General features: G+C 36.5%; 1 protein-coding gene across 3 annotated transcripts; it reads right to left on the bottom strand.

The window, feature by feature from the left end:
• Positions 1-322: 322 nt before the first annotated feature.
• Positions 323-18,992, bottom strand: gaa2 (alpha glucosidase 2). 3 transcript variants are annotated; one of them, XM_058784466.1, is made up of 20 exons: positions 18,611-18,992; positions 11,263-11,889; positions 10,049-10,194; positions 9,689-9,854; positions 8,736-8,832; positions 7,804-7,923; positions 7,589-7,707; positions 6,719-6,850; positions 6,077-6,187; positions 5,211-5,324; positions 5,029-5,113; positions 4,829-4,946; positions 4,093-4,226; positions 3,842-3,993; positions 3,393-3,541; positions 3,044-3,185; positions 2,846-2,944; positions 2,411-2,575; positions 1,979-2,125; positions 323-1,542 (listed from the first exon to the last, which is right to left on the bottom strand). In XM_058784466.1, exons 2-20 carry the CDS (start codon positions 11,881-11,883, stop codon positions 1,480-1,482), a joined length of 2,880 nt encoding a protein of 959 aa, XP_058640449.1. In that variant the 5' UTR covers positions 11,884-11,889; positions 18,611-18,992; the 3' UTR covers positions 323-1,479. The 3 variants fall into 3 exon arrangements, with proteins under 3 accessions (XP_058640449.1, XP_058640434.1, XP_058640440.1); XM_058784451.1 differs by lacking the exon at positions 18,611-18,992 and adding an exon at positions 18,022-18,519; XM_058784457.1 differs by lacking the exon at positions 18,611-18,992 and adding an exon at positions 17,875-17,910.
• Positions 18,993-24,252: the final 5,260 nt, after the last annotated feature.

The following is a 24,252-nucleotide window of genomic DNA, read 5'->3' as shown; positions in this document are numbered from 1 at the left end:
AGTGCCTCTAAATCCAGTTTTATGTCGCAATAACCTGGCCACATCAGAACTACAGCTCTGACTTTGAGACATAAAATAATCCGATTTTTTAGGTTCGAGGTATAAAGATCATTTTTATTTCCTCCGAGCAAATGCTGTGGTTTGAAAGTTCATATTTTACTGGACACTTAGAGGACCAAATGGAGTTACATAATAGAAAGAAACACAAATGACATTTTACTCAGACATTTGCTAAGGTAGACTTAGGGTATTCTGGGTTGGTTCTTTGGTAGATTGCTAGTGTGCATATCATGTCAAAAGAAAAAACACAAGAAAAAAGATAAACGCTTTGAATTTTTATTGCACACTACCCTGTAAATCTTGTGAAAGGCTGTACAGCAGTTTGTTCAGGGTCATTTGAAGGAAAGCAGCCTTAAACTGGCTCATACTTTCATAGATATATTGTTTAGCTTCAGTTTTGGGAGCACAGGTCTATACATTTGAATCTTTGTAAAGCAGTCCTGTGTTTTGAACAGAGGGTATTATACATTCACAGTAAAGCCACTGAATGTTGAATCACAGCTTTGATGAAATATAAGGCACAATGTTATATTATAAATGGTAATATCGACAGCATGTGGTAGCAATTTACAAAATACTGCACAATTATGCCTCTTTAAGCCTTAATGAATACTGTACAGTGATTTACTTCAGTAATATTTTCATGGTTGTACATTTTAGAACGACTTGCTTTGGGCATTAAAACAAATGAATCATAAGAACAAAAACATTTTCCATCACATTTGGATTGGCTGAACATACTGGATCATTTTAATAACATGCCTGCCCGTGCATGGAAATAATGGTTGCGAACTAAAGCTCAAACATGCATTTCTGCAGCATCAGAATGTCCTGAACTGTGCAAACACGCTTGTAAACAATATATACACATATGCAAATCAAAATCATACTGACCAACTTTAATTGCAAGAATGTGAAAGGTTGCAAGTTCAGCAGGATCACTTTTTTTTTCTCTGTATCGCTATAAAGTTGTTTGCTTTAACTCAAAATTATCTTGAACTTGCCTAGTTTTTGATGACATGGCAAGGTGTAAAACGAGAAGCTTTATTCACCACTAAAATGCTTGAAACAGTGACAGAAGAAGAACCTTTCTGCCCTAAAAACAATATCAGCAATAACAGGCAGTAATATAACAGCAGAGGTAAAAATATCTATCTATTCAACAGATCAAACTAATACATTTAATCAAAATACACAATTCTTCCCTTCGGTTTTGCTCACTCTGAGTGCAACTGACCGCCACTGGGTCAATAATTCAACAACATACAATCAATAATCTGTCATATCCTTTCTGGTTTATATTTGACTTCAGGTTGAAACCAGAACCACCGCTGTCCAAGTACTGAGATAGTGTCATTTGAGATAATACGGTCATGATTTCTGCAGCAACTTGCAATTTTGAAATTTCACTGATGACTTTTACATCCAACTGATCGTGAAGTTATGACTGAGGTTCAGACCCAAGTCTGTTACTGTCAGCACCTAGACAGACATAAGACAGTAAATACACTTCTTTAAGTCTCATTTTGCATAAATTAAAGTCTTTCTTACTTGCATTACTGTTTTAGCTCAAAAAAACAAAAAAAAACAATTACTGATACCAACTGTTTTGGACCTTTTTTCAACCTATATATTTTGACCTTGATATTTTATGTATTTAAATATTTTTTAAATGCATTTCAGAAATGGCAACAACCCCAAAAAATATATGTTTTAAAACAGTAAACCACAAACCATAGACAAATACTAACAATTATTTCCAATACAGCCTATTGAAAGTTTGTTGAGTATCATAGGACTGCTAATGAACTTTTTTATCCTTACTGGAAACATTTAGAAATTCACCCGCTAACAAAATATACAAATAGTTACTGTGTTATAACCAGCAGCTTCCTAAAACAATATTAAATCATATTACCTGATTGTTACGGTAAGAGAAAGCTGCCTCTTGTGAATTCACCGTTACGTTTTCCGGCTCCGTCTTCACTCCATAAAACGAAACGGTTTCCACTGTGATGTAAGTAGCCTCCTCATGATTATGCAGCACCTCTGAAGTCATTGTGTTCTGAAGATCATTAATAAAGAAGATCATTCTATTTATCATCCCTGATATTAGGCAGGATAATAACTAATGAAAATGATGCAAAGCAGTTGACAGCACGATCGTTTAGAAACAAGCAAGAGATGCGTTTTATAAAATAACCCTGGATAAAAATGGGTATAATCTGAATAATTAATGAAAAAATGTTAATAGAGGTGATGTGAAATTACCTTTTATAATGTGGCCATTCTATGCTCATTAAATCATGCAGGTTTACTGTAGTAAAGATGAATTGTGCATTTTCTGTACCTGTTCTACTGTGAAACAGATGTAAGCGTATTGATCTTTCTCATATGTGTCAAGGGTCTCTCCATCATCCCAAAACAAATCACCCTTGGCCAGGCCGTCCTTACTCAGACTCACAATCAGATGAAGGGGCTGACCGCTGCTCACCCACAGGGTGGTGTTAGGTCTCTGAAACACAAACAAATTCAAATAAACATGCACACAGATAGATATGATCTATCTATCTTTTAACTAATCACTAAATTGAGACTTTCTGAAGAACGTTACAAATAAATATATATATTCTCACACACATTAAATTATAGAAATTACCTATATGTCATTACTTTGACAATTTATGCATTTATGTCATTTTTAAGCATATAAATACATTTATTATTATAATAAATAAATTGCCCGTTACATAATATATGAGTATATAATGTGCTTCTCTGTCACCTGTGTAGGTATGACTGAACCCTCTCTGAGATGCAGGTTGATTTTGTCTGTTGGAGCCTGAAGATTGATCTCTTCTCCACTGCTTATCAACGAGTCACCCTGCATGTGACACAAACATACAGGATGAATATTGTATGAGACTCCACAGTAAGAGAATTATGAATTTAATAAGAGGGTTTCTAGAGAGGTGTGACTTACAGTGTGGAAATCGTACCAGAGACCTTTAGGAAAATACCCCACAACATAATCTCGCCCTGCCTCCAAAACCGGTGTGACCAGCAAACTCTTTCCCCATAGGAACTGTTTATCTATCCCGTACGTCTTCTCATCTTTCGGGAATCTAAAAAACACAGCACAAACAGTAATTCAGTTCAAATGTATATCTTCCTGAAATTATGGATAGTATGTGCCTGGATATATATATTCAGTAGGATAATTCACAAAAAAAAAAAAATCATTAGATGCTAATATAATTAATTCAAAGTTGGGAGTAAAGGATTCCTTTAAGAATGAATTCACATACAATCAGGTTTTGTGTTTATCTTACTGAAAAAGCAGTGGTGTGGCGACTGTCTGTCCACTGATGTGTGCATGATGGAAGAGTGTGTAGAGATGTGGGAACAGGGAGTAACGCAGGAGAATGGCTTCTTTCATTGCTGTACGGGCTGCAGGGCTGAATGCAGTTGGTTCCTGATCCTGTTGTGAAATGACAAAACTGTTAATCCAGAGAAGTGTGTCTTTGGAAGGCCAAAAAACCCCTAAAAAACAACAACATTGTACTGCCAAAACAAGTGACAGATGGGATACTAAATCAAATGAACAAAAACAGACTGCAGAAGAACAATACGATAAAAACTCTTTAAAAAAACACAGCAGAGGCTGTTGATATTTTAGCATTATGAACTAAATCATTTTACTGACCAGCTGCAGATTTTGCTGTAGTCTAAAGCTAAAGTAAACTGTCATAACCGTTTAAACAGATGGAAGAAAGTTCACCTGTTCATCTATGGAGTTGTGATTTCTTGAAAAGGGGTAGAAAGCTCCAAGCTGGGTCCATCGGACACACAGTTCTTCTGTAGTGCTGCCCCCAAAGCCACAGATGTCAGCCCCAATAAGAGGAATGCCCAGGATGTTAAATGTTAGCATACCTGGGAAAAAGGAAGAAAATGGTTAATGTAGCTGTAGTAAATTCAAAACTCTATGGTACAAACTCTGGCCTCAGCAGAGCACAGTGTGTGTGTTTATACCTGGTATGGATGTGGCCAGGTCTTTCCATTGGCTCCTGTTGTCTCCGAGCCAGTGGCCCGAATACTTGCCCTGACTGGGAAACGTAGAGCGTGAAATGACGAAGGGACGCTTATCCGTGATCCTCCTCAAAGCACTGAGAGAGATAGACAGACAGACAGACATGATCCAACCAGGACGTGTCCAAACACTTTTTGAAAAATATGTATTGTTTATAATTTAAAACCTAATAAACTTTTTTTTTTTTTGCTTGAAAAATGTGCTCTCTTTAAAATATTTGACACTTAGGCATAGAGATATATAGGTACATTTCTGTTTAAAAGTTTCAGGTCAGTAAAAATTGCATAAGTACCTTATGCTCAGCAAAGCTGCATTTTGATCAAACACAGTACAAACAGTAATATTGTGAAATATTACAATTTAAAATAACTTTTCTACTTTATTATATTTTAAAATTTAATTTATTCCTGTGATGCAAAGCTGAGTTTTCAGCATCATTACTCCAGTCTTCAGTGTCACATGATCCTTAATTTATTATTATCAATGTTGAAAACAATTGTGCTGCTTATTTTTTTTTTTTTTTTTAGAAATGTTAATTAGAAAATTTTAGAAAATGAATTTGATGATTCTTTGATCAATTCAAATCTGAACAAAAGTATTAATTTCAAAGTATTAAAAAATAAATACTGACCCGACCCAAACTTTTTAACAGCAGTGTATTCATATGATTGTGGATACCTTTCAGTAGCCTTAGCTTCCATGAGTCCATACAGACTGTGTATGTTGTAGTGAGTGGAGATTTTCTGACGTGCAGATGCACACACAGTCTTGGCCTTTAATGTACCACCCAGAATACCTACAGCAGACAATACCATGCCTTATTGTTGGAAAAAAATGGCAGCATGCATAATGTAGATCTGCACATAATACACCAATACCTGGTGTGTAGGGAGGATTTTCCAGTTCATTGTCTGGGCAACCATTCAGTGATCCATCAAAGAAATTAGATGGCTCATTCATGTCCTTGAAGAAGAGATATAAAGAACTGAACATGATCAATGTTTGGGTAAATGCAAATAATGAACCATCAAATAGTCAATGCTACAAATGCACAACATACAATCCACACGCCATCAAAAGGCACTTTTTCATGGAAGCGCTTCAGATTCTGGTACCACCAGTCATGTGTGTCTGGATTGGAGAAATCTGGAAATGCTGTGAGTCCTGGCCAGACCTATTAAACAAAAGACAAAACAAAACATAGCCCCAGTCACATATAAACTAATATATTATAATATTCATAATTAAATCACAGTTTTTTTTTTATTTGACTGGCCAAGCACTAAATATTATTATAAGAACTAAATAATATAAATCAATATTTCTGTTTAAGTTTATGTTTTTACAATTTTTGACTTCATACAGACATATACTAGTGTGGATGAAGAATTACAGAAGTTTATTATTGGTCACCGATGCCACTGTTTAACCCGTTTATGGCTTATAATGATTAATCAGTACAATTAATATTATTATTATTATTTTTTTTACAAATGAATACTTTTATTTAGCAAGGACACATTAAATTGCTCAAAGACATAGTAAAGACATTTATAATGTTACAAAAAAAAAAAAAATCAAATAAATGCTGTTCTTTTAAACTTTTAAAGCGATTAAAAAAAATCACTTGCTGTTGTATCAGTAACAAAATATCACTAACTATTTTTAATGATAGTAAGAAATGTTTCTTGAGCAGCAAATCAGCATATTAGAACGATTTCTGAAGGATCATGTGACACTGAAGACTAGAGTAATGATGCTGAAAATTCAGCTTTGCATCACAGAATAAGTTACATTTGAAAATATGTTCTGTTTTTTTGATAAAATAAATGCAGCCTTGTTAAGCATAAGAGATTTCTTTAAAAAAAAAAAAAAGACAATGCCCACCCCAAATTTTAAACAACTTAATGTGTCTCTTCAGTGTACCTTCCCAATAAGGACGTCTCCATTCGAATCATTGATGAAGATGCCCCTCTTCATCCCCTCATCAAATGGCCAGTAGGAGCCAGGCAGCTGAGAGTTACTGATACCGGGATCCTGATGAGGAAGTGCAAAAGAGACAAAGACACAAGCTGCAGTTTACATCAAGCACACTTCAGCTAAATCCACAGTGACACATCCAAACGCTTTAGTAAGGGATTCAACTGCAGTCATGTGAAACATTCCGCTGCCAAAACAGCCTCATGACTGTCAGTGTGATTCTTCTGCTCCACAAAAGAGACGAGAGCCAAATGAGGAAGCGTGTCATATGGATGTTTTTGCAGGAGAAGCATATTTAAACCCATAGAACACAGATGTGATTTTTAGTTTATCTGCTTTCTGCAAGTAAATCTATTGACAGTTTCCAAAAATTATTTAAGCCACACTGAACCTGAATGAATGTCACTGCACATCAAACCAAGTGACATCTTCAAACAAAAGAAACATTTAACCAACTGGTGTGAAGGTGATTTTTAGTGGATGTATGAAGTCAGTTCAAGAACATTTAGGTGTTCTAGCAGAGTAACCAGGTGTAGTTCATTAAATTCACAAAAGGCCATGTTTTTGTTAATCGAAGTGTGTGTGTACCAGGATCATGACGTAGTGCTGATCATGTCTATGAAGGTCTTTCACGAGGTCAGGTAGGCTGGAAAAGTTCAGAGTGTCATAAGTGAAGTCTAAGGCATGATCCATGTAGTCAATGTCATTCCACTGAACATCCTGAAAGATAGAAAAATGTTGTTATTTGTACAATTTGGAATTAGTGCAAACATAATTTCTCACATTTCTATTCCCTATGCTAAATGCATAATGCAAAGTCAGTGCTTTTCCATGGTTCAGTAGAAATCAGACTTCCGATGTGATTGTCTTTGTGTGTTAGCGTTTTCTTTGGCAGTAAACTAGCATCGCAGATAGAGACCCATTTTATTAGTATTATTTATATATTATTATAGTACAGTATGTATTAATTTTGGTCATTTTATGTGCTTATATATATTTATATTTATTTAATTAATTAATTAATTTATATATAGCTTTCATTTGGTTTATTTTTTATTTTAATTTTAGTTTTATTCATTTTTGCTTTTGTTTCTCTTTTTTAATTAGTCCCTTTGGATAAAAGCATATGCTAAATGCATATATTTTAATTTTATTACTTCAACATTTTTTTTCAGCTAGTAGCCAAGGCAATAATTTTTTTTTGATAAAATATTTATATTTTATTTAAATTACCAAAAACAAAAGGAAAATTGTTTTTGTTAACAATAACAATACTGATGGAGACAGACTGTAAGTTAAATGTTTTTTGCTTTATTTTCTGTGCTGAAATACTTTCATCATATTTCTTGATGTCTTTTGACAGTGTAAATCTTGTGGAGCAGATTTGAAATTCCAACCAATCAGAATTACTTACACTGAATCAAACAATAAATGAAAATGATCTGACAACTACAGTACCTGAGGTATCCCATAATTCCGCATTTCTTTTACAACATTCCAGGTTTTGTCGCTTGACTTGTAGCCCCATCGGCAAAGATGATAACCCAGAGCCCAGAAGATGGGCATCGCAGGCTTCCCTAATGTGAAAAAGAGAAAACTCAATGATTAGTTCTTGAACTTCTGATACTCCATGTAAAAAAGCTTATTAAATACTGCTTATGACGCTTGCTGACCTACAACATCCAAGTACTGTGCAATCACAGAGCTGGGATCTGGGCCTAGGAAAATGTAAAAGTCGAGGATCCCACCAATCATACGCCAGGTGAGAGCAGGAGCAGGCTGCAGAGCCACATCTACATCAGAGATTAATTACACACATTATTACAAAGTTCAGACAGCATAAGGTATTACCATCATTTAAAACCATAATTAGCATTTTAATACCTTTTTTTGGACATGCACCACTGTAATGCCTTGAAGTACCATGTAAATGATTTACAAATATGGTACATTGAAATTTTTTTTAAAAATGTAGGTAGAAACAATTTTCACTAAAAAATTGCTAGTAGAATTTCATAATTATTTACCAGGAATGGCACATTGAACAAAATTTACAACATCCTGCTCTGCATTTTTCAATTCTATCAGTTTGAGAAGCCGTTTTACTCAGACATACGTCACAATAAAGAAGAAAAGATTGTCAATTTGCGCTTCATGCTGACTTTAATCTGCAGAACCAATGGCCGTACACACAACAACAAAGATTCACAGGAAAATGCTGAGAACATTTCAGAAGCATATTAGGATAAAAAAAGACCTTATTTTTTTTAAATAAACTGTGTTATAATGGTTTATAAATTAACAAATGAAAGTTCAAAGTATTGTGTAAGAAGCTGATATGATTGTCTTTTTACCTTTTTTCTCATGCATGAACTTATCAAATAGACATAATTATCCCTGACAACACAAAATATTAATCTTATAACTGGGTGTATTATCATAAGCAAAAACAAGGCTTATCATGAACATGACAATCAAACTGTGGCATGCACTCTGAGACTGAGCAATCTAGCTCAGTGAAAGCAGGATTTGATTCATTGCTTTATGTGGTTTGCATTGTGTTTGGAACATAAAATGTAGATGCTGATGTGTGTGATGAACTCACCCATTGCATTGCTGTTGAGCATGAAAAACCCATGCGCCATTCCATCAGATTCCATAGAAAGATAAAACGGATGGACGCCATAGAGGTTGGTCAGCTCCTGAAATAACCGACAATCAAGAAAACACAGCAGTTAATGCAATCTGGAACATTTATTAATCTGGATTGATGTTTGTAGTGCTGTTAAAGGGGTCATGTTATAATGTACAATGTAATATGCTCACCAATGGATCCTCTGCAGTGAATGGGTGCATCAGTCCACAGATGCTAAAAACATCACAATAATTCACTAGTAATCCATGTGACTCCACTCCAAAATGTAATATCTTTTAAAATGAAAACTGTGTTTGTGTATGAAACAAATCCATGATTAAGGCGTTTTTACTTCAAATCTTTGCTTCGGGTATTGCTTTCTCCAGTGAAAAAGTTGTCTCGTCTGAATCAGGAGAGAAATATGCAGCGATCAAGCACTGTTTACAAGCATAAACAGTTCTAAACAAATATGTTGCTGGTTTTTGATGCGAGAGGACAACAGGGGGTGGACTTTTTCCCTGCAGGAGGAGCTATTATGGGTTAAGGACTTGTATTTTGGCCAGAAGTTTGAAATTAAAATGGTCTTTTTGTTTTATTGTTTCTTATAAACAAGCTGCTTTTCTCTTCACAAGAAGTTAATTGAGGGACTGTAGTCATGTGGATTATAGTGATGTTTCATCAGCTGTTTGGTCTCTCATTCTGACGGCACCCATTCACTGCAGAGGATCCATTGTTGACCAAGTGATGTAATACTAAATTCCTCCAAATCTGTTCTGATGAAGGAACAAACAACTTGGATGATCTGAGGGTAAGTACATCTTCAGGAAATTTTTATTTTTGGGTGAACTACTCCTTTAAGCCTTGTTATTAGATTTGAAACAGGACTGACAGATTCTTACGTCAGAAGACGAATGTTAAGTTACCATTGGTGGGACATCTCGAGCCCACATGGTGAGAGTGTTCCACTGGACGTCATGCATAAAGTTGGAGCGATGTTCACCCAGTCCATATATGAAACGTGAAGGTAATGATGTAGACATCTGCAGGAACTGATCCGCGTAGAAGAGAGGAGCTATGGATGTATTCAACCTGACGGGATGTGAACGGATGTTAATAACTCAATACTAGTACTGAGACATGCCAAATATTACAGGTCTCCTTCCTGGAGAGTTTTCTGCTCATCACATCTAATGGTAAAAGAAACTAAATCATCCAATTGTTGTTGTTTTTTTTGTTTTTAAGCAAGTCTGTTTTCATGTTAGTTGACAGTAAATAGTACTTACAGTACAGTTCCTGTCTGTGTTCTCTTGACAATCAGCCCAAAAGGTTCTTTGATGAAGTCTACGGTGAAAGAGGGATTTGAGGCTTTTTTCTGAACCACAGGAACATCTATAGGCACCTCATACCTCTTTTCAGCTGGGTCTGTTATCTGTATTTGACACAGGAATATTATGAAACAACAAAAAATATGGTAGGTTATGACACTCTGAAGACATTTTTTTTATTCAGGATGTACCGATAATGATAATAATATCCATAAGCTAAATCAATAATCAACAATAAAACTATACTGTTAAAACTAAAAAATAAATATATAAAAACAATTCCTTTAAATCCTACAAGTAAAATTAGGCATTATAATTACAAGTCACAGTTATAATGTACAATATTAAAAAATGGTCTGCCACATTTAATGGTGTAATCATTTAATTTTAATTGAGAGTTAAATATACAATAATACCTGATAATGTATACATAGTATACACCACCATTCCAAACTTTGGGGTCAGTAAGTTTACGCTTTTATTTTGTAAGGAGGCATTAAACTAATCAAAAGTGACACTAAAGACATGTATAATACTACAAAAGATTTCTATTACAGATAAATAACTGTTTTCACAAAAAATATTAAGCAGCACTGTTTTCAAGTTTTATAATAACATGAAAATGTGTCCAAAGCAAGAAATCAGCATATTACAAATGTATTTCTCAAGGGCACTGAAGACTGGAGTGATGACTGATGAAAATTCAGTTTTGCCACCAAATGCAGTACTATTACTTTATAAATGTAGCCTTGGTGAGCATAAGAAACTTTTCAAAATAATTAAAAAAAAAGAAAATTATACTGATCCAAACTTTTGAATTTAATTCTTAAACGTTACATTTTAAAATAATTAAAACATTTTAATTTAAAATAGTTTAATTAATAATTAAAATTATTACATAATTTATTATCTAACTAACTGTACATATTCAATATCAACAGATACTGATATTTAAAAAAAATAACCAATCTGGTACCAATATACTGAGCATCCCTATTTTCTGTCCAGAATTTTAGTGGTCTTTGAGGGGATACAAGCTAACAGATAATTTCACCTCTGAAATTTACCTAATTTTTTAAAACAGAAAAATAAGTATTTATTTAGGAATTGCTTGATAAAGAGAGACCGCAAACATAACCAGCCAGTAACATGAAGACCAGAAGTGCTCTCACCTTCACACGCAATCTGTTGTCTTCCTCATACATCACCTCCATCTGCAGTGCATCTATGTCTTTAGGATAATACGTCTTTTTGTTCCGGAGCAGTTTTCCCACCTTCCCCATCTCTGTGTCAGTAATGGACACCAACTCGTAGGATGGATAGTCAGGTGTGTAGAAACACCACGGCACTCCATTCCGTCCCGATGTCTTAGCCTGTGAGCGCTGTATGAAGCAGCAGTTTCGAGCGTGGCACATCTCCTCCGTGACCACCACACCTCTCTCTGGATAACAGTCAAACCTCCAAGCTTCTGGGATCTGCGAGCAGGACTCCGGCTGGAGCCACGTCTCATTTGGGCTTTTGGCCACAGCAGGTGGAGGGGGTCTATGGCGTTCTGTGGAGGGTGGCTTATGTAACCAAAATATAGTTCCAAGCAGCCAGATGCCAGAGAGAACTACAATAAGTCCCCCAAGGGTCAGCAGGGCAACGGTGATGGAGCAGTGACGGCTCTGGGGCAGCAGGGGCAGTTCTGGGTTTACTTCCTTTAGATCCGTGTCTGTCGTCTCATCAGGATCCAATAACGCAGCTCCTGAGAAATGAACCTCCTCAGGGGTGAGTCTCTTGTATGACACCATTTCAAACTTCAGAGTATAAAGAAGATATAAAGACAAGAGAAGATAATTAACACAATATCCTCTAAATGTGAGAATTAGATTTGTTACATAACTCATCCCACACTGCTTGTGCAATAAGACTAATTCATCCCTCTCAAAAGAAGCACAATATTGGTTGAATTATTCTGGCAATGCATTTTATTATACCGTATAAGACTTTCCTGCGAAAATGAATCAAAAACTTTCTTCTGTGGAGCTATTAAAAATGATATGATGCTCTGAAGAGGTTTTCTATTAGGGATGTGCTGACAATAATATTCTGGACACTATCAACAAGCTAATATTCATCGATATTTAATTCTATGCTATGTCTAAACTAATTCAAAATAAAACTAAAAATTTAAAGGTGCCCTTGAATGGAAAACTGTATTTACCTTGGCATAGTTGAACAACAAGAATTCTGTACATGGAAATGACATACCATGAGCCTCAAACACCATTGTCTCCTCCTTCTTATGTAAATCTCGTGAATAAAAAAAAAAAAGACCACTGAAAAATAGGCGAATCAGAACATAACACAGACTGTGACGTAACAGTCAGATCACTAATAGTTACGCCCCCAACATTTGTATATACCCAACCATATTCTAGGCCAGCTGCCAGCCGCACCATCAGAACTTCTGCAGCTATTGTGAAGAAACAAGCGAGGACAACAGCGAAAATGGCAGATCATGGAAATAAATGTTATGTTCCAGGCTGTGCGGGGGATGTGAAGTGCAGGGATGGGTTGGTGTCTGTATTCAGAAAGGCACGGAAAGCTAATAACGCGCTCTAATAAAATAAAGGGAGCCACTAAAGGGACATGGTTAGCTTCTTGCTAGTGGTAGCCTGTTACATTACAGTACATAAGATTTCACTTACCACATAAACCAAGTCGGTACTAAAAAAATGAAAACGTCACGGTACCAGGTTTTTTTAAGTACCGGTGGTACCGAGTACCCGGTCGACCCGGTTCTTGACGCGTACGGACCTATGATTTCCGCGATGCAGAAAACGCGGATAGAATGTCGGAATCCAGTTGTAAAAACGGAGTTTACAGTTTAGCACGGAATGTCACGGAATTTGTCAAAGTTTGGATGAATTAATCAAAAGTAGGTCGTCACACTTTAATCAAATCGCGACATGGACTAGTATCTGTAAATATTAAGCCGCAAAAGTCGATTCAGATATGAATCCCGCATGTTCTGCGAGTCTCTGTGTGAATGAATGAATGAATGAATGAATGAATGAATGAATGAATGGCAGAGACGCGCGTTTTAATTTTTATTTATTTATTTATTTTTTTACACTGAAGCGCGCGACGCTCGCGGTGATTTCATCATCTGCCGTCTCCATGAAGACATAAATACATAAACAACATCTACAGAACTGCTCTGAGAGTCCCTTCACGAGTATTCTACCGTTCCATTTGAGTAAAACCAGCTTCATATCATATAGCTACACACAGAAATTTAAAGGTATTCACGGCAACCCGTCAAAATAAAAGTTTATCTTAAAGACATTGTGGCAAAAATATATTACTATTATTTAGTAGAATGTATGTGATACTATTACTACTGTTGATAAAAAAAATATATTTTTAAAGAAATAATCACACAATATTTCTTCCATATTTTAATTTTAATAGTAAATCCCCTTTATTTACCCAAAAAATAAAATGTTTAAATTTAATTAATTAAAAGACAAATTAAATTTGGGTGAAACTTTACTGTTTACTGTTTTTCATACTTTGATTACTTGCGGAAAAACTTGAAACACAATTTAAATAAGTATGAAGAATGGCATTGATTTTTGTAAATTTTATTTTTGTTTGACTATTATTAAAAATAGTGTGTTTTTAATTAGCATGTGGTAACGAAATTGGTACAGAGAACCGTGGATTTTCACTGGTATCGGTACCGAATACTGAAATTTTGGTACCGTGACAACACTAGACCGTTCTATCTGCCGCGGGAGTTCACGGCCATTGTTATTGTCGCGGTATACATTCCCCCGTGTGCAAACGCTAAGGACACGCTTCGCGAGCTGTACAGTGCCATCAGCGAACGACAAACAAATAACCCCGATGGCTTTTTCATCATAGCCGGTGACTTCAACCATGCAAACTTAAAGACAGTTTTGCCAAAGTTCTACCAACATGTGAACTTTGCAACAAGGGGAAACAACACACTGCACTTTGTTTACACAACAGAAAAGAATGCATACAAAGCTGTTATGCTAATCCCAGCATACAGACCACTTCTGAAACACGCCAAACCGGTCCAAAAGCAGATCACGGTATGGCCAGACAATGCCACCTCAGCACTGCAGGACTGCTTCCAGGACACAGACTGGAACATGTTTAAAGAGGCGACCACCTACAACAACCACACAGACCTGCAGGAGTACACTGAAACTGTGACTGCTTACATCAAGAAGTGCATAGATGATGTAACCGTCACCAAATCCATCACCACACGTGCCAACCAGAAGCCATGGATGACAGCAGAGATTCGTGGGCTGCTAAAGACCAGAGATGAAGCATTCAGATCAGGAGATAAAGCAGCCCTCAAAACAGCAAGAACCAATCTGTCTCATGGCATCAAGAAGGCAAAACATCAGTATGCAAAACAAAAACACAAAAACTAAAAATCAACAATCACTTCACAGACAGCAGAGACACTCGGACCCTGCGGCAAGCCATTCAGACCATTGCTGACTACAAGTCCCCGCCACAGGCCAGTGACGATGACACATCCCTACCAGAGGCACTCAACCACTTCTACTCACGATTTGAGATACAAAACGACACACCTGCACAGAAACTACTCGCATCTCCAAACGACCAGGTACTCTGTCTCTCTCTAGCCAATGTAAGGAAGACCCTATCCAGGATTAACCCACGAAAGGCTGGGGGCCCTGACAACATACCTGGCCGTGTACTGAAAGACTGTGCTGCACAGCTGACGGATGTCCTAACAGACATCTTCAACATCTCGCTGAGCCAGGCAGTCGTCCCCACATGTCTCAAATCCACCTCCATAATCCCAGTACCAAAGAAGTCACATGTGTCCTGTCTGAATGACTATTGTCCCATTGCACTGACCCCAATCATAATGAAGTGCTTTGAGAGGTTAGTCATGCAGCACTTCAAGTCCAGTCTCCCAAACACGCTGGACCCACTCCAGTTTGCATACCGTCCAAACTGTTCCACGGACAATGCAATATCCACCACTCTCCACCTAGCTCTTACTCACCTGGAACAAAAAGACACTTATGTTAGAATGCTGTTCATTGACTTCAGCTCAGCATTCAACACAATCCCACAACAGCTCATCCACAAACTAAACCTGCTGGGCCTTAACACCTCCCTCTGTAATTGGATCCTGGACTTTTTAACTGCAAGACCTCAGTCAGTCCGTGTCGGCGCAACACCTTGAGCACTACCACACTGAGCACAGGTGCCCCACAAGGCTGTGTGCTCAGCCTGCTGCTCTTCACGCTGCTGACCAACAAATGCACTGCCAAGTCCAGCTCCAACCACATCATCGAGTTTGCTGATGACACAACTGTGGTAGGCCTCATCAGCAACAACGACGACACGGACTACAGAGAGGAAGTGGCACAGCTGGCTGAATGGTGTGGTGCTAACAACCTGTCCCTCAATGTGGGTAAGAACGAAAGAGGTTGTGAGGGACTTCAGGAGAAACTCTGTTGACCACCCCCCACTAACCATCGACGGCTCAACCGTGGAGATAGTCGGCAGCACTAAATTCCTGGGGGTGCACATCACAAAGGATCTCACCTGGACCACCAACGTCACGTCGCTCAACAAGGGACAACAGCGCCTCCACTTTCTCCGCCGGCTGAAAAGGGCAAGTCTCCCTCCACCCATCCTCACCACTTTTTACAGGGGCACCATTGAGAGTGTGCTGACCACCTGCATCACTGTCTGGTATGGGAACTGCAGTGCTGCTGACCGCAAGACCCTACAATGGACAGTGAACACTGCCGCAAAGATCATCGGTGCCCCTCTCCCCTCCATCCTGGACATTTTCCTTGCACGATGCTCCAGCAAGGCCACCAGCATCGTGAAGGACGCCTCCCACCCCTCTCATAACCTCTTCCAGCTCCTGCCATCAGGTAGAAGGTACCGGACCATCAGAGCTCGCTCTGTCAGATTGCTCAACAGCTTTTTTCCCCAGGCTGTGAGAGCTCTTAACTCTTAACCCCCCCAAACTTACCACATCAAAGACAGAACTTATGGAACTTTTTTTGTGCTATCGAAGTCTGTTACATACAGGTGAGTGGGCCTGTACAGACCACCTGTAGTAGCACACTCTCCTCCTCTATGCGCACTAGACACTTTTCACACACACTGCTGTGTATACAATCCCAAAAAAGACTCAGTAATATACATATGTTTACATGCTCATGCACTAAAAATCATCCTGTACTGTTCCCCAGCCAGCTGCTTGACTAACAATGTTTCTCTTTGCACATGTACAGTATTTATCTGAAGCACTCGTATAGTTTGTATTTTTAGTTTATGTATAGGTAAATTTGTTTATATATAGCATATTTATAGTCAAATCTATCAGTAGGATAGTTGTGTATAGGTCTATACTGTTTTTTACTTCATTGTTGTATGCCTGTATTTATGTAGCACCGTGGTCCTGTGAGACACGACATTTCGTTCCACTGTATGGCCCCACATGTAGCGGAATGACAATAAAGCTCTACTTGACTTACTTGACTGCTGCGAGCTACTGAAATAAGCCGCACTGTGAAACAGCCAATCAGAGCAGAGCTCATTATTATTCATGACCCTTCCAAATAAGGTAATAACAGACCATTTCATTCTAGGGAGAAATTCTAGGGTTGTAAATGCACATGTAAAATCGTTTCTGGAGAATTTTTTGCCCTTACATAAGCCACATACCTTCTATGTAGATATCAGAGAACAATTTAAAATATGTGACCCTCTCTGTGAAAACCCAGCTAAAGTCATTTTTTTTGTGATTTACTGTTTTCTACACAAAATCATCCTTCATAAGGTAAAGAACATTCTGTGAAAATTTAACTTATAGTGAAATTTATGGTTGAAATTCAACTTTTTAAAATGCTAGACATGAAATTTGGCATTATAATTATAACCAACAGTTATAATGTACAATATGAAAAATTACAATATTCCTTTTGACATTTGCTACAAACAAGATTACATTTAACAGTGTAATTGAATTATTAGTGTTTGCTAAAGATTTAAACATATTAGACATCTGATAACAGCTGATTATATATAAATTTAAGATCATTACGTTTTTTATTTTTAAATAAATTAATACTAATTTGCAAGAATGCATTAAATTGATCAAAAGTGACAGTAAAGACATTTATACCATTTCAAAAGATTTCTATTTCAATGTAATGCTGTTCTTATGAATAAATTATAAATCACATGAATAAATTATATTCAAATAGAAAACAAACCTTCACTTGGTAAGCATAAAAGATTCTTTCAAAAACATTTAAAAAATCTTACAGAGTCCAAACCTTTGAATGGTAGTTTACATAAAGTTTTATATTCCAAATCTTCTGAAGCCATATGTTTTGTTGCGAACTGACCGAAACGTAAGCCTTTAGTTATTTGAAAGTTGTTTTTAAGTATCTTGAGGTCTTCTTAATTATACTATAATAAAAGTCAGTAACAGAACTTGTTTACTTTAATGATAAAAACACATTCCAGGCATCAGCAAGTGTTTCAGCCTCTGTATATTACCACAGATATAACGACGCCATGTATTTGCCAATATCACGTCCCACTAAATGTCACATGACGAAATGTCACACAGAGGAAGAAACTTTCTAAAATACATAAAGCTGCAGATATGGGGAAGAACTAGGAAGGGAAGTGGCTATTGGAGAAAGCATCCTAGTGGTTAAGAAATTAGACCAATTTTCATACTGTACCTCTTCTGCTGAAAGACTCATGATTTTTTATCTTTTTCCAAAATGAAAAGCAAGCATTTAAAACAAAGTTATACTCTGAATCCATAAAACATGCGTTTTAATCAAGAACGTTTGAGGGACAATTGCCCAGGTATGTTCAGTTCTTACATTTGCAAATGCACAGCTGTCCATAATTGCTATCGATGTAGGGAGCTACAAATTTTGAAACAAAGCCCAAATGTTCTGTAATTGCATGGAGCGGCTCAGCATTAGAATGGAAGGCTACTCTTACAAGAGGTAAAGGTCAGAGTCCAAGAAAACACTTCAACCCCCTCCACTGCTTAAAAACTAACTAAAAACAAACACAAACCTTCACCCAGTATGTTAGACTGATCATGAGTAAATGTGTGACCTTAATTGATAGATACCAGCTGCAGAGAGTAGCTGCAATACAATTAACAACATACAGCACAGTGCAGTTTGCAGAATACTGCCTTTTTTATCATGCGACATGAAAATACCATGGTATGTCAATACATTTTCAAAATATGCATATCTTTTGACCTTAAGAAGCATAAAACTAGCGTTTATCGACATTTTAAATGAATAATATATATGAGGTTTATATTTTGCAGCCACATCGTTACAATAACAGAGAACAACATTGTAACATATTATAGAAAGAAGACGGAGCTCACTTGAAACATCAAACAAGCAGCACATAGAAGAGAAAAACTGCACATTTAAATTCACTTACTTTTTGCGTGGTTGGTATATGAAGGGTTTTCAACGGTTGCAGTGTTTCACACACTACATTTCATCAGTGAATATCCTCTGGTGTGTGCTATGGTAAATATCCGTGGTGTTACATATGTTATGAAGTTGGTGTTGTTGTGTGTGTCCTACAGTTGCAATTGGAATCCGATTCGTTTTGCAATTCGGCTCCTTTAGACGGATCGTTACAGCGAACGAGCTCAAAAATGATTCACTTAAAAGTCATCACAAAAACAAAACTCCCCATGTCCCACGCATTTTCCGTGTGTTTTAAATGATTTTCATGTCAAATTCTGTGTCTGACATTTTCCAAACTGTTCACCTCCTATTCAGTTGTACTCTCACAGATCTAATCACTTTGCGAATCGGTTCAAATGAAACATCGAAAAGAGCCAGTTCAAAAAACGATATTATTCTACTGTGTAACACTCGCACCTGTGTAACTACACTACTGCCATCTACTTGCCTGGAGGCAAGTGGGTTTATTAGATAAAGAATTCATTTGAAAAAAAAAAACATTTCAATGCATCATTAAATCCTGATCAAAAACTGAGAGAGAATGCTACATTTTATAAATTAGCTATATAATCAAGTACATTATTAGCATCTTTAAAGTTGAAAACGTATGCATGTTTCTCATGTGTACGTGATACCAGTCCAGCAGATGGCAGCTCAGTTTAATATGTGGAGTAAAAGTGTTTCCACATCAAATCTAACTAATGAGATATTTATGTAATATATAGGCTAACACTGGAGTAATATAGGGTATAATCTAATAATATAGCCTAATATATTGTTGGTGAACAATTTCAAACATCTAGACTACAGACATTATTGAGGCCTTGAAAATGAGAAGCTCAAGGAAAGTGACGTCTTCTTTTGATTTGTCTTTGATCTATATTGATTGAATTCAGTTTGACTCAACAAAGGAAAGGCAGGCCAGTCTTTGTTCGGAGCTATACTATTATTAAATCCTTGAAAAACTGAAAAATAGCATTTTTACTCTTGAAATCTTGTAGCAGAAGATTAAGAATCATGCTGAAGGTATAGATTGTAAAATGTCAATATTATGATAGCCTGCTCAACTGAATTCACGCACCACACATTTAATAAAGATGATAGATTACTTTTGTTGTTTTAATTATCGATGCTAAGAGATTTGCTCTAAGCCGCATGTTGTTATTAGACAATTTGACACAATAATCTTCCTCTCCCCAGTTCTCCCACGCTACAAATGATTCCACAAGAGAAATGAAAAAAATCAAAGTCGGATTTGCTCCGCAAGCCTCCTAATTGTCGGAATATCGTCTTGTTTGCCCACGCATTACCTCTAATGCTAGATGATAATCTCTATGTTACGAGGCCCTATTACTGCTGGTATAATAAAGGTGAAACAAATTATTCACAGTTCTCAACCCTAATTTACATGAATCTTTCTCAAAACACAAACCCCTCCAGTCAAAATGAAACTGATCTCAGGATAAAGTGTAAGCTTATATATAATTGTTTTCAAAACCTAGTAGAAGGCAAAGGTAGATTCATCTGTTCCTCACTAGAAATGATGGTAACGACTTCATTATTTTTTATTAAAAACGAACTTGAGCTGTCAAACCATGCAGCTCATCTTCCAAGCAAAACATAAGCTGTTAGTATTTTACAGAAATAATCATTTGCTTCTTTTCTCCTGCTTGAATAATTCTTACGCCATAAATCCTAGAGCAGGCTTCTGACCACCACAGTCATTAAATGCTTATACGGTAGCTTGAGGTCAAGAAGACAAGTGCCACAACAGAGTACCACTGGCACTGTGCGATGAGATACACCTATAGTGCTTATAGAAACGTGTTCCTATCATAAATACAGCATGTACATCTTTAGCCGGAACAGTTTCCCCCAGGCATGCACAAGGTGTTCTCAAGGGCCTAGTATGATGTGTACACCCAGTTCTCATGTGTACAAGCAGTCTTCATGGGAATTTTTCTAGGCCTTTTAAGATTTTTGATTCTAATCTAATCTAAATTCTAAGGCAACAATGCTTGTTTGCTGTGGGTGGTGTCGCTGGATGCCGTTTCTTTGGTGTGGTTTGGTCACATTTAGGGTCCGCCTTTGTACAGTGAAATTCAGCAGGCGATCATGAAAAAAAATCCTCTTAAGCATTTCTTTCTGTTGAACTGTCAACAATCGAATTCGGCAGATTTACCAATATAAACCTGCTTGGTACAATCACTTGTCTACAAGTGCTATCACCTGCCTGTCGCTTGGTGAAATCCAGTCATTTTAATAGGAATGTGCATGATCAAGAAAAATTTCCAAATGCAGATTTTGCTCATATTCAAGTTGGTCGTGCGAATTTGTTGTGCTGAACAACAGAAAGCTGCTTGGTTTGAAAGTGACTTAGTGTTTTATAGAACTGCTCTATTGAAAATAGTCTTTGTCTGCAAAATTTTGCTGAATTTTCACTTTGCCTTTATAACGTTTGTTATGTGATTGCTATGGTATTCCAGCTAACAAAAATATGTTCTAAGAACTTTTTAACATTCCTTTAAAGTTGTAAAATCGTTTGTCTTCCAAATGTTCTGTGCATGTTCGAAACATCCAGTTTGTTAATTGTTTTAGAAATGCTGGTTCTTGCAAACATTCCATTGTATCATTTTGCAAACATCATGGGAATGTTACTTTTCAATGTCAATATTCTGAAACTAATAGTACGGTAAGTAGTTAAAAACAAACATCCAGCTAAAATGTTTCAGGAGAAAATCTTCCGTGAACAATATATAAATAATGTTTTTGTGCAAACGTTTTGAGAACATCCAGTAACATTCTATTAATGTTACTGGAAGAACATTTGTTCATAAGAGAACCTTTCCAGAACATTAGCTATGAAGTTCTGAGAAGATTCCCTGTTAGCTGGGATTCTGGACGGCTGCTGACTGATATAATGATCTATTCTGGTCTTGCATCCCTCCTTCAATGTAAAAGTAATGTTTTATCATCAAATATGCAAGATTAAAAGCAAACCTCTACTCGACAAGCTGCATTTGAGCTCAATGGTGCATTCAAGTCATGTTGGAAAGATTGTGTTTATGAGTAGAATGCACACAAACATCACCACCCAGAGTTTCTGAGTTCAGTCAAACATGTTGACACAATGGATGTAGCATCTGTATTAATGATAAGTTTGTTCAAATTAATGATTTTTTCCCCATTTACAATAAAACTACTTGTATGTACAAATTACAACAGAATATTTACACCACCCTCATGACTTAAATAAAACATAAATGGAAAAATATACCTGTTTTCCTTTTTTCTTTTTATTATTATTATTATTTTGTATATATGGAGTTAAAAATTTTGTTAAATTTTACACAGAAAAGGTTGATCACCATCTTGTTCAGTCCAAAATGATTTGAATGCACCTAATGTCAAAATTATGATTTCCCAAGAGGACTTGAATGCATTAATTCCTGTTCTTAGCTCAGAGGTAAATTTGAATTCTTAGGGCTATAGGACTGTTCAAATCCCCTTAATAAAGACATGATTTAAGAGCCACCAGCATCCGAGCCTCTTTCATATTCTCTCATTGTTCTCTCTGCTCTTAATGTTGTACACACATGCACACGGTTGGTCTCAGATGGGACATCTGCTTCCCAGTGGGAATAATCAGTTTGACCTTGGCCAATAGTGGCTGCAAACGTGCTACAGTGCTGAGACATGGGCATTCACAGCATCGGGCACTGAGCTGGAAAAATGCTATCCACCCCAAGACAAAAAATGTGCTCATACAGCAAGATCCACTCTATAAGAGATAGAAAAACTGCATCTATCAATGTGTGTGTGAGGAGAGAAAGTAGCCTGTGTTATTGCCAAAAGGCAAAGCATGCTGTAATTCTTTGAAATGTATAATGAAGTTTAAAGTTAGGGGTTTGTTATCAAGTGTTCTTTTTAAATTAGTTAGGTGTCACTGACAGTCCAACACGCTGATACACTCTGGCGCAGGCCAGATATGAAAGAGCGCGTGTGTGTTCTCGCGAAGTAACCTCAAGTCACATTTATTCATTCTCTACCCAGGAATGAAATTAAACATTTATTCATTAAAGTCACTGTCAGTCTGCCAGAAAAATAACTTTCTGGAGCACTAAACACGCACACGCACTACGTGGCATTGAATGAAAACTGGAAGAGTGAAGGAAATTAATTAACTGCAGTCGGGGAACATTTCATCCATGCTTCCTTTCATTGGCTCATATAATTTCAAATGTCTTTCTCTCTCCCTCTCTAATAACAGTTTGAGATACATTTGTGCAACTTTAATTTATTACAGTCTCAAATGACCCTAAAGCCTGTCTCTGAGAGCCATGGGTGGCCAGCTTAACAGACATTAATGTTGTAAACCTTTCTGATTTGAACACCATACAGAATAAAGTTCACATGTCAGGATGGCATCAAGGACTGATTGTGCTTCTGCAAGGCCTTGGGCACCAGATTCATTGGCTCTTGTCAAAACTGTGAAATGTCCAAATATTACATTGCAAATATGAAAAATAAAATCACAATTGTGTGATAAAACAAATGAACACACCATGCATGCAAAAGAGTACACAACATCATGACTGCAATAAAGTGTTGAGAGGGCACTGTCAGTGCTGAGAAAGGGCCAGGAACAGATAACAGTTCTCATTTAGTAGCTCATTTCACATTGTGACAATAGTCAAGGCATACAAATGTCAAACTCTATTTGTCTATCTATATTAGATTTAAAACTGTAGTTCCTTGTTTTAGTGTATTAGGCTTCATATGGAGACCTTGACACTCGGAGTTAAATTATGTAATATTATATATGTATTAATTATTCAAAGATGTGATATTTAATAATTTAATCATTTTAATATTTAATCGTTTAATCATTTATATACGCTACCATTCAAGACATTCCCATTCACTACCATTTTTGAAAGGAGTCTAAAAATACAGTAAAAATAGTATTGGTGAAATAATATTACAATTTAAAATAACCTTAATCTGTTTTAAAAGATTCAAAATGTAATGTATCCCTGTGATGTTAAAGCTGAATTTTCAGCATCATTAATCCAGTTTTTCAGTGTCACATGATCCTTCAGAAATCATTTTAATATGTTGATTTGCTACTCAAGAAACATTTCTTACAATTATCAATATTGAAAACAGTTGTGCTGCTTAATATTTTTTGTGGAAACTGTGATGGGACCCCAAACTGAATAGTAATGTATCGTTTATTCTTATATAATTATAATTCATGCAGTTTTTACGACTTAAAATTAATAAATAAATTGGAGAAACATGAACTATTTATGTGAACTACAAAAAGTGATTAAAAATTATTTTTAAAAAACTGGTGGAAATGGTGACATCTTACAGTATCTATAAGTTTATAGTTTCCTATAGCTCGCTTTGCAGATTCACATACAGTGTAATATTAGCACATGTTGTGAGAACTCATCGATATATATGTGGAGTCACTGTTGGGATATGAAGATGGCAACCCACCAGTGATCATGAAAGAAAGCGTATGAAAGATTTAAAAATAAAAATGTGAATATGCATGAGTGCGTATGGTTTATGGACTGGCCAGCCGGTGTCCTGCAT

The sequence above is a fragment of the Onychostoma macrolepis genome, chromosome 01 (genome assembly GCF_012432095.1).
Source record: "Onychostoma macrolepis isolate SWU-2019 chromosome 01, ASM1243209v1, whole genome shotgun sequence".
Lineage (NCBI taxonomy): Eukaryota > Metazoa > Chordata > Actinopteri > Cypriniformes > Cyprinidae > Onychostoma > Onychostoma macrolepis.
The sequence above is the reverse complement of the archived record's forward strand: the minus strand, read 5'-3'. Positions and strand labels throughout refer to the sequence as shown.

Excerpts from the sequence above, each read along its gene's own strand:
- gaa2 (XM_058784451.1), bottom strand. The coding sequence starts at position 18,045 with ATGGACAGCTGTGCATTTGCAAAT. Across the intron at positions 7,924-8,735 it reads GCTCAACAGCAATGCAATGG|ATGTGGCTCTGCAGCCTGCT; the intron begins GTGAGTTCATCA and ends TCTCTGATGTAG. Across the intron at positions 5,325-6,076 it reads GAGACGTCCTTATTGGGAAG|GTCTGGCCAGGACTCACAGC; the intron begins GTACACTGAAGA and ends TTTGTTTAATAG.